This window comes from Physcomitrium patens, chromosome 23, assembly GCF_059467195.1.
Source record: "Physcomitrium patens ecotype Gransden chromosome 23, ASM5946719v1, whole genome shotgun sequence".
Classification (NCBI taxonomy): Eukaryota; Viridiplantae; Streptophyta; class Bryopsida; order Funariales; family Funariaceae; genus Physcomitrium; species Physcomitrium patens.
Window position 1 is genome coordinate 6,884,204 of NC_143432.1, and position 11,416 is coordinate 6,895,619.

The following is an 11,416-nucleotide window of genomic DNA, read 5'->3' on the forward strand; positions in this document are numbered from 1 at the left end:
AGAAACTTAATCAACAAGCTAACCATATGTTGATAGCTTGCAAAACAAGTTAACTATGCATTTGTTAGTAAGACATTACAAGATAGCTCTTAGTTAAAAATATATATGGAGATAAGAGTAAAGCCTCTGATTCTTGTCAATGCCTTTCTAGTATTTAGTCTTATTTCAAGACTTTCTACTTTTCTTATTTTTGGCAATAGCCATTTTAGTTCAATACTATATCATCTTTGAGTGACTTTTAAGTTATTTTCAGTAACATAAGAGTATATTTAGGATTTCTTTCTTTAAGATTCATATCCTTGATAATAGATGCATATTTGACTTTATATATATATATTTATAATTGATTGATAGGTTAGAAACTTTGTGAACAAATTAGCCATGTGTTGCATGTATGGATAGTTTGTGGTATAAGCTAATAATGTGGCATGCACATAATAAACTTGCTTTGCAAGTTAAGATACATGTCTTACAAATTGTACACATATTTGAAGTCTTATAAAATGACACAACATAGCTTTTAATTAGATAGTACATATAGAAGTAAGAATGAAGTCTTCTTCACTCTAGACAATGTCTTTATAATCTTAAGTCTTGTTTTAAGACTTTATAGTTTGTTTGTCTGTAGTTATAGCCATTTTAGTTTTATATAATACCATCTTTGAGTGATTTTCTAATCTCTTTGAGTGACACAAAAATTTATTGATCTTTTAATTCTTTGAAATTTATGTATTTGATAATAAGTCAAATACTACAAGTTTGATCTTAGTATTGAAAAAACCTAAGTATTATCTATATATATATACTTAGATATATATATCTTCAAATAAAAAAAAATCAAGCAAAAAGAAATATATATATATATATATATATATATATATACATACATACAAACATATACATGAAATTCACTTAATATCTTAATACTGGACTCTTTATAATCATAGCAACCAAAATATGGTAAGTATATATGTTGATTCATTCTTTCATTTGCTATATTAATACAATATATAAACTTTGTTAGTTTGTATTGTCATCTCTTCAACTCAAGGTGACAATTTGTTTCTCTCTCTCTTCATATATATATATATATATATATATATACATATAAAACAAAAATACAGAACTAGACAACAAAAAAGATAATACAAACAAAAAGGAGTAGAAAAGAAAAAATGGCTCAATCTTCTTGGCCATGCAAGTCACCAACTACAGCCAACAACCTCTTTTTTAGCTCTCTGGTGATTGTTCTTCAAGCAACATGTGCCAAATTGCATCCACCATGTGCGACTCTCTACAACATATAAGTCAATTGCACCACTAGAGTTGTCTTTGCCATTTTTCATTCATAAAAATTCTTTATAAATTTTCCCATTATCTCCAACTCAAGTACAGATGACACTAGAAAACAGTAACAACGAATGATTTACATATTTATTGTTGTCTCTGGTGAAGTTGGTTTGGTGTGAGAGGGGTTTCGGTTGATCCTCTGCAGATTGATAAGATCGGGCCAAGAGATGACTCTGCAGGAATGACTTCCACCTGGTCGGAAGATTAGTCCTCTGTTATGGATACTCTACTTTGGCCATTCATGGCAGGAATAATCAGGTTTACGGATGAGATAACTAATCAGCAGAATTAGTGACAGAGAGAAGTGACATTAGTGGCCACCTGCTTTCTACCGACAATGCAACGAAGGGTGGGTTGGACCCAACCGCTTTGAGTTGTCAATTGCCACATTAGGGTTTCGCAACTTTTTGTGAGTAAGGGGTTCTGCTTTTCATTTTTTGTAGTTATTGTGGGGGTGTGGCAGAAATTGGTATGATACTTGCAGATGCTGTCTACATATTCTCTCCAGTTTTCACGACTGCCCAGAATCCATCACACGAAAAGGAAAGACAGCGTGATTTATGGAACTTTAGGAGGTGAACAATCGTCACAGTAAAACAACGGGGCCCAAATTCTACATTTTTCTATTCTTGTCTCGGTAGCCACGTCTTGAAGGTCAGACCCCACTTCCTCATTAATTTCTGTGAACAGCATTTTTAATATCCTTGTTCTGCAACGTATGAGTCGAGGTTTAGAAGAATGCTTGAGGTGGAGCATGTATTCAATTGTCGGTTTTTGCTCAGATAATTCTGGAGCTGGGTCCCATTCTTTGGCGATAGAATCTACTCCCAAGAGAAAGAAAAGTAAAGATTAATCATGGAAATAAGAAGGGTTTACTAACGAGGAGGCTCTGCCACAGCCTCTGCACAAACCCAATCTTTGAACAAGCTGTTCAGGGTAGGGTGGGTTGGACCCACCCACTTTGTTGGGGGGAGCTAAACCTGGAAGAAGTTTCTGAATCGTTCAGCTGTGGAAGGACGTGATCGTGAGGGAGAGAAGGGATCTTTGCCTGATTCTGTTACATGTTATCTGATGATCAATGCAAGTGTTTTGGACTATTTTATAACTGATGAGGTACGTATGGGCTTCTTCTGTAGGACTTGGAGATGCCTTTGCATGGGTGTCTGAAAGCAAAATTTAATAGTTGGACAAACGAGACGATCAAATCACGTTTCAATTTTCTAGATTTGTTTATTTATTTATTTTTCTTGAATGGGTTAGAGGTGCATCTTTTGACGGTGTTAACCTGGATAGTGTGTAAAGAAGGCTTCCTAGTCTCTCTTAGTCCTTGCATTTTGAGCTACCCATTTGTCGGCATGCAAGATGAAGTGTCCATGTCTATTGAAGTCAAGTGTCCTCCACACACTAATGTTTCTATCAGAAATGATAATAAAAAAGAGTTTTGAAGTACAATGATGTTTCAAATACATTTGTGTGACGTTACATCTTCTTGAAGGTTCTGGTACTTAGTGGCATTATTTTCAAAGCCCTGTTCATATTTCATCTCATGCCATTATTCGCAAACGCTCCAGTGAAAAAAACAGTCTATATCAACTGGGTGTGGATCAATTCATCTCCTATCATTCCCTGCAATTGTATCGTTGTTACGCAACTCAGGTCAAGTCACCACTTTACTGAGGGCAACAATAGAACTGCCAACTGATTCAAACTGCTGATCAAGCTGAAGTGTCAACTTCGCTGGAAGATGCAACAACCATGCATTAGTCTACACAGAGATTGCCGCAGTCAATGACCAACCAACATAAAATATCAATAACTGAAACACACAACTGGAACCCAACCACTAGTCTTCGTGCTTTGGTTTCAAATCGTCCGGTATACACTCTTCTTTCCAGTCAAAATCGAAGTAACCCTACAGTAATAGCATAATCAAAACTGAGATATAGTTACCAACTCTTCTGTGACCGAGAAACAGAATGAATCCACTGGCGACTTAGCTAACCCAACCTGCATGCAAATCCTGCATCCCGTGATCAAGTGCGAATAAGAAAATATTTGCAAAGGAATCTTAACAAAGAGTCAAACTGGAGGAATTAACTGGAGGTTCAAGAGCATTTTCAAGGAATCTGGTTAATATCACGATACCCAGAAATCAGGCAGGCATATTGTTGCACATCACGCAGTCTAGAGTACTTTCGGACCATACTACCTTTGGTCACTCCTAGAGTACTTCATAAGACTCGTTCCCCCTATTGTTGACATGTGGAGTTGCCTTGGGCACCACCCACCACACATCAACACCCATGCCCCACACATCCCCGCGAGGTTCCCCCTTGTGCCGATGTGTTTCTGGGCTAGGAGCAGTTTCCGTGCCCTAGATTAATCGAACTCGAAGCAAGTCAAAACCATTGGGCTTTCACTCTGCAGCATGTGTTTGGGATTCCATCAGCTAGTTTCTAAAACTTAGGGGAGTGGATTCACTGAAAGACATGATCAGCAACAGTGGTTGAATCACGGGGGGGGGGGGGGGGGGGGAAGACCCTACAGTGACTTGATAGAAAGATACTTTTAGGGTTGCTGACCCCCAGCTATGCTACAGCTAGTTGGGAAGGTCATGGGAGTTTGGCAGAGAACCAAGAAGAGCAGTTTGCATCAACAGTGAATCGTGCGTGGAGCTTCAACCTACGTATGTCGTTGTGTACAATGCTGGGATGCCATGGACGGAGATAATAGTATGGTGTGCTGCCAAGTGCAGGGCGTTCCGATGACCAGAGAGGCTGTGGAGTGCATGAAGAGGCTCAACTGGTTCACAACACAAGAGAATGCAAACAACAGTTGCTGGCATCAACATGTGACTTTCGACGGACTAGAACCTTAACGGTGGACAATTATATTATGGAGAACTCACTGATGAGCGGCTGAAAGTGCCAGGAGCTCACAACATGCATGGAGGCAAATGTATCAGCAAAGATTGGAGTCCTGATCAAGTACGCAAATTCTGAAGCTAAGTTAATCTGAAAGGTAATCTAGGTCCATTGCGGAGTAAATGAGAATTTCCCTACTATTTCATGCTACATTCAAACGAGCATTGCACTAGAGTTGTTCCATCAAGATGTATATGGTAGTGTATGTGGTAATGGTTTCTTATGAAGATGGAGTTTGTAAGATTTGACTCTTTGAAGTTTATCAAACACTCCAAGGTGATTTTTCCAGCCTTGTAGATGTCAGTGCAGAATTGATTAGATTGTTTCCAGACACTTACTCTACATACATGTTCTCAAGACCCAGGTCACCAAGGGGAATTCAACTGCAGAACCCCTGAATCCACACATCGAGAACGTTTTCATTTGTATCTTCTGTTTAATGTCCCATTTGCAAAAGTTAGTCTGCTGATCCAGAGGTTTACATTACGTAGAATGCTGGGGCACTATGAACAAGGTTAACGATTATCATACAAGAAGTGAAGTTTTCGTTATGAAAAGGGACAAGAATTCAATGTTTACAAATTTAGATTGCAAAAACAAAGTTTAGGAGAAATACTGGAGAAAGCTTCGAAGGTCGTCCATGATTACTGATTGCTACAGATCACATGTGGGAGAGAACCAAAATGAAGATTAAAGCAGTTGCGGAAGAATTGACGACCTTAAAGTGACAAATTAAGGGAACAGATAGTACTCATCACATTGCACGATCTCTTTCAAAGCCTTACGCTCAGATGGGCAAGTGGGATTAGCAGCTGAATAGCACTAAAGAAGAAAATGCTGTCAGCATTTGAAAAACACCGTCGTCAAAAAAATAGTCCAGGCAGTCTACTATGTGGGAGGGAATGTGTCCGGCGTCAGTTGGGAATCCATCATTAGGGGAAAAACAAACTCATCAGAGGAATTCAGAGTGCTTTTTCTAACAACACAACTCAGAAGGTGTTAGAGAAAGCACTCTGAAGCCCATTGTTGACTACATTTCTTTCAACGGCTTCTTCTTTAGAAAATAATCCGGCAAAAGCACTTGTAGCCAACTAAATGCTCCTGATTTTCGATGCATTTATGGAACTCTGATCAAACTCTTAAGCGGCAATATGAACAACAATCACTAAATAAGAAGAACAGACATCCATTGTGTGGCTGTTCTCTCACCGAACTTGGGAGGCCATGACGTCGTAAGATAGCAGTCGGCTGAAGATTGCATTGAATCCAGCTCCAAACATCGTGTGGTCCTTCGAGACATCGTGCTTCTTGTTTGAAATATATGCGACTCAGCCATGCTGAACACAACTTTAAAATCAAGGCCCCATCAAGCTAGCCATGGCTACTAACCTAAGCACATCTCTTAGAAAATCAACAAGTACCCTAGACGTAATTCCAACTTATAGCTGCAACCAGCGGCCCAAAAGTCAAACCAAGCATGCACACAACCCAATTGGTTTAGCCTGTTCGAATTTCTAAAATTTCAAACCACAATATCGTCACACGTAGCATTGCACAAACGCAGACATAAAACAAAGTGGAGGGCTCTGGACAAGTCCAACGTAATTCCACGAGAATGAAACTCAAGAATTTTACATTTTGCTTTTTGCACATATTTTCAATGGATCTTTGTTCATCCAGGTCTTGGATGATACTCCAAACTGTGCCAAACAGGATGCCAAGCTTCTGAACACGCTACTTTCAACTGCAGAAGTCTCTTCCAAGCTTGCTAGGTTCGATTTGTAGCCAATTTTGTCTCAGTTTCTATCTTCAAATTTTCGCAAGTTCTATGTATATCAACAACAACAAATATTTTTGATGTGATGTGGCTGTGTGTAGGGTAACGTGTTTACTCGGGCGACCAAAGTGATTCGATGTCATGATTCGTTAATGGTTACCTCTAATGGGTTGATGTTGCTCTTTGCCCATTCTGCTACCTAAACCCTGAACCTGCACGTGGAATTAGGACACATGCTGAAGAGGATGACGATAACGTTGCTCGCACATAGACCTATGTACAGCATTTCTCCGTCAAGCAGCGTGCTTTTGTCAAATGTAGTGAGGAACAGTTTGTTTCTGCCTATCGGTGGGGAGCAACTGGGAATCGGCAGAGGTTCCCACCTTAATGTGTTTGAGGGTAGCAGACGATTGTTTCTTTCTCAGCGCAATGCAAGCTCCACGAGTCGGGAGGGGTTGGCAGACGTGATGCGTGTCAAGGAGGCACTGGAGTCGGAGACCGGAATTGGGAAAGACGAAGCCTTAGATTGCGTGCGCGAAGAAGATCATGAAGCTTCAAAACACAAGGTGATAATTCGGGATTCCTAAATTGCACTGCATTTTGCGCAAGAATGATTTTTCTGCTCTCATAACCGTTTTAGTATGCCTCCCTAGCATTGGAAAGCCTTATGTGCAACTTTGAGAAACTGCAGTTGTGGTTCATTATGCATGGCAAGTTGTACCATTCATGTTTTCTCTATTTTGTCGAAAAAAAATTATTTTTTTAAAAAAAGAAAAAATAACGCTTCAGAGGTTTGCATTGCGTTGCTGATGCCCAGGCAAAATTGGAAGGTGGTCTTTACCTCGTTGCAACACCCATTGGTAACCTTGAAGACATGACTTTTCGGTAAGTAGTAAGCCTATCTAATCAACCAAGTTTGAGTAAGAATTTGAAATGAGACAAGTCCTCTTATTGAGATTCAAGGGTTTAGCGTGTAGGGTTTGGAGGAATAATATAACAGTCTACCCAGGAGACTGATGGAATTACAACCATGGTCTCGACTCCATTACAGAAGAGGAATATGACCTAACCCTAGTATGGAGAATGGATGCCGGATGCCCTATTTTCAGCGAGGAGTTCTAGATTTATGTGAAGGAGATTTGTTCTTAACTAATTTGTACCTTCAAATTATTTGCAATGTATTTGTATGTCAGTGCAGTGCGCGTACTTAAATCTGCAGAAGTAATACTTGCCGAGGACACCAGACATTCAGCAAGGCTTTTGCAGCATTACAATATCACGACTCCTATGGTCAGTTCTTCCCCTGTTTGCATTGCAAATTTAGGCACAGATAAATTACAAGCTTTTCGAGAGCATGCACAATGAATCTACCACCCTCGTACTTGCCTACGAGTTATTTTAAGTTATGACTGACCTAGTGCCAGTGTAACTAACCTTGTACATTGGTGGGTACTTAGATGAGCTACCACAAGTTCAACGAGTTTGCAAGACGTGATGCCATTATACAACGCTTGAAACTTGGTGGAATACTAGCCCTTATAAGCGATGCAGGGATGCCCGGCATTAGCGATCCTGGCACTGAACTTGTACTCACCATTACACTTCTTTCAGCACTTGTGTTCTTACTCCAAAGTTCACCTAAGAAGATAGTTGATGGTCGATATGAATGATCTAAAATAATGGTTCTTTTCTAAGCATTGAGAAAGTTGTTTTAAGGTACTTTACTCTCATGGACTGTTGGTTTATACTCTCGGTCAGACTTTGGTATTTATCCACTTTATACTGTATGTTGTATAGGTGAAGGCATGTGTAGAATCCAACGTGCGTGTGCATCCCGTTCCTGGTGCTTCTGCTGTTATCACTGCCCTAGTTGCCTCTGGTTTACCAACAGAAGTGTTCACTTTTGGTGAGAAATTTCTTTTCTTATTTTGACAATCGGAATTTCGGTAGAAAATATGTTCACTATGGAAGGTGTAAGTTATAGAAATAGGTATCTGTGAGTTTCTCATCGAATAATATACCTCTTCAAAGACAGACATATATTCAAGTTTGAGTAATGAAAATGTGCAACTTAGATGTGCCTTGGCATGTAATTATCTGTGACTCTTAAATATATGGCGCCTTTCTTTTTAACCCGAAGGGCCTTAATCAGAAACTAATGCATCGGCCGTGCAGTTGGGTTTTTACCAACGCAGGCAACTTCTAGGAGGAAGATACTTGCATCTGCATCCAAACAGACGGCCACTCAGATATTTTACGTCTCTCCTCACAAGTTAAACAAGACTTTGGATGACTGTGTGTCTGCTTTTGGACCATCACGGTACACACTAAATTGCTTGTTGTTTTGGTTGCATATCTTATACTGGTTTGACGCATTATTTGTGGCTGTGATACTCTTGAGGTCAAATTTGTGAGGGAAATGTTGTGTTTTAATGAGAATTTTTTTGTAATGTTAAAAATCTTATTTAACAGGCATTGTGTGGTGGCAAGAGAGATGACCAAATTTCATGAAGAGGTGGCGACTGAACTTATCTAACTCCTTCGTGCATTAGATTTTGGCTTTTGAAGAGCACCGCTTTATGTCTTAAAGCATTGACTTGAATTTTCATCATCATTCTCTCTGTATCTTTTTTGCGCGTCTGGTATGTTCTGATGTTGTGTGTCTTGCAGTTCTGGCGAGGAACTCTGCAGCAAGCCCGAAAGGAGTTTGAAGAACGAAATCCACGTGGGGAGATGACATTGGTGATTGAAGGACTGTCAGAGAGCGCTGCTGACGAGCTACCCACCGAGGAAGATGTTAAAGCAGAACTGCGTGCTCTTTTGGATTCTGGTGTTAGTCCGTCTGAGGTACTAATTTAGTATTTGAAGTGAATGTTTTCGAAGGCAGAGTTTATTACAGTTCTTTTCTTTTCTTTACCTTGGTCTAAAGAAAGTATGATAGAATTCTTGTATGTTGTGTTTTGCAGGCTAGCAGGCAAGTAGTGGAAGGGACAGGCATGCGGAGGAAGATGGTGTATGCGCTGGCTTTGAAATTATCAAAGACCGAGTGATTCAAGCTCTACTAGTTCTATTTTTAGAATATCCTACTGAATCAATAATTGCAGAAAAGTATAACTGTATTTTTACCTGCGTTCAGTTATAGCCAATGTCAAAGCAGACTTTTTGATTGGTATGCAGCTGAAAACATAGCTGTAAGTACATTTCCCATCATCACATTGATTATTGTATGGAAGTAAGAATTCACGCACTTGATGATAGAAGTTGTACTTTACTTTCAGTTCTCTTTCACGAAATATTGGTAATATTTCTGTCGAGCAGTCAAGATCTTATCCATTCTCTTCTTTTGTATCAGGTTGGTGGTTTTGACGAGACTTTGGTGGAGCCAATTTTAATCGCCATAAGTGTTCAACTTGACACGAGCCTTGCTATTGCTGGAGGAGTGACTCGGGGTCTGCGGTGTCCAAGATTTTTTTTCAGATGATCTGCAATGTCCGCGCTTTATTTCTGAATTTGCAAGCAGTAATTGTGAGGACCTCTGAATGTGGGGTCTGGTTAAGGCATTTCTAATGTGTTCTTGTTACAACATCATGTAACACGCAGTTCTTGTGTTGGCCGAATGAACTGGAATTTTAGACTTTTTTTATACCCCAATTCATTCAATCTGGGCATTTACGTTAATGTTGAATGTTGCTGCTTTCACTTCTTTAGACTGGTTTTTCTATTCTTGTGTGTATTAACCTCTAAGATTTGTGATCATTTGTTGAGAGCTTCGCAGCACCTCCTTGCCGTGCAAAAATCATGATTGAAGCTCAGATATGTTGAATCGAACTTATATCAAGATTTCTGTACAGGAAAACAAAGATGAAAAAGAAGAGAGGAAAGATTGTTGGGAAGAAATCATGGTTGAAGATTGGAAGCAGAGTCTACCTTCCTTCACAGTGCAGGGATGAATGTTTCTGAAATTTTGCGAATTTCAGAAAAGGGGAAAGAAAGAAAGAAGAAAACTGAAGAAAAATATTATTTGACCATCTTTTAACATGACACTACCTAGATTAAATGATCACAACTATTCTACCAATGCTGGATCTTAAAAATTCATGAATCTTAAAGAGAAATCACTGTTTTTATTTTATTTTAAAATTATTTTCAATGAAAGCAGAAAAGCTGTTTGATAAGTTAAGAAATTAAAAATGTAAAATTTTCATACTTGGTGGTAGAAATGATTGCAATCGTTATTCAATTCTTTTTGTTATTTTATCTGTTTGTGAGCGTGGTAAGTTAAGAATGTTTGAAACATGAAAAATTGTTTAAATACGTAAATATTTAATATGGGTACATTATTGGAATTAATGTTATTAAGTATTTACTTTAAACTTTAAATTTATAATTTGAACATTTCAAAAAGAATGATGATCAAAGTTTTTGATTATGCCGTTGCTCAATGTTCATAAAATAATTCTATTGAATGTGTGGAAGAAAATGTATGTTTGGTGGCATAGAAATCAAATAGTATTGTCAAATAATAAGTGTGAAAAATGAAGGTTATGAAGTATTTCGAAAAGAAAATTTATTAAACTTTTACAAAGTTCTGAGATTAGTTTTAGAAATGAATCTGTAACATATCACACTTTGTAGTCAAAACATAAACCAATTAATCTTTTAAAATGATTCAATTTGATATGATTATTTAAAAATAAAATACAACAATAATGTCATAATTTTTATTTGTTTAATATAATGTGTTGCTAAATAAAAATTTATCTAAATGAATTTATTATTACATGTTAAAGTATAAATAAGTATTTTAAAATTTTAAAATATAAGCTCTTACATTTTGCAACGCGATGCACACAATGTAAAATTAACACAAATGATTGTTTTTTGTTGAAACATGTTTTATTTGTATGGTAATTAATATTTTATTTAATTATTAAGATATTTGTAATTTTGCAAAGATATGATCAAATTTGAGATATAATCAAATTTTGATTTGGATTATATTTTTATATTATTGGTAACTTATAACTTATTTTTTTAAATAAGTTATTTTTCTATCATATGATATTATTGGTAAAGTCAGATTTTATTTTTTGTTCAATTTAAATTCCCAAATAAATTTTAGTAAAAAATTGCTTCTAAAGACGTGTAGATTTAGATCCATATTTGAATATAAATTTGAATCCAAAATTGGATTTAAATCTAAATCTAAAGTCAAGTTGGATCTTAAAAATAATTTTTGTTTTGAATATAAATCATGTTATTTCTAAAGTTTATATAAAGATTTAGATATAATACAAGTTCCATGTCTAAATCATCTTATTAGTTTAAACATTATTCTATCTAATTTATATATTATGTTTTGGAT

The 11,416-nt window shown here is 37.2% G+C and overlaps 1 protein-coding gene across 1 annotated transcript; it reads left to right on the plus strand.

Annotated features, from left to right (window-relative positions):
• Positions 1–5,904: 5,904 nt before the first annotated feature.
• Positions 5,905–9,711, plus strand: LOC112275546 (uncharacterized). The gene is made up of 11 exons (XM_090246585.1): positions 5,905–6,046; positions 6,153–6,617; positions 6,869–6,936; positions 7,245–7,341; positions 7,509–7,637; positions 7,849–7,957; positions 8,227–8,371; positions 8,524–8,566; positions 8,722–8,898; positions 9,018–9,242; positions 9,404–9,711. The coding sequence occupies exons 2-10, from the start codon at positions 6,285–6,287 to the stop codon at positions 9,099–9,101; spliced, it is 1,185 nt and encodes a 394-aa protein (XP_090102711.1). The 5' UTR covers positions 5,905–6,046; positions 6,153–6,284; the 3' UTR covers positions 9,102–9,242; positions 9,404–9,711.
• The last annotated feature ends 1,705 nt before the right edge of the window (positions 9,712–11,416 follow it).

Excerpts from the sequence above, each read along its gene's own strand:
- LOC112275546 (XM_090246585.1), top strand. The coding sequence starts at position 6,285 with ATGCTGAAGAGGATGACGATAACGTTGCTCGCACATAGACCTATGTAC. Across the intron at positions 6,937-7,244 it reads CTTGAAGACATGACTTTTCG|TGCAGTGCGCGTACTTAAAT; the intron begins GTAAGTAGTAAG and ends TTTGTATGTCAG. Across the intron at positions 7,638-7,848 it reads GCGATCCTGGCACTGAACTT|GTGAAGGCATGTGTAGAATC; the intron begins GTACTCACCATT and ends TATGTTGTATAG.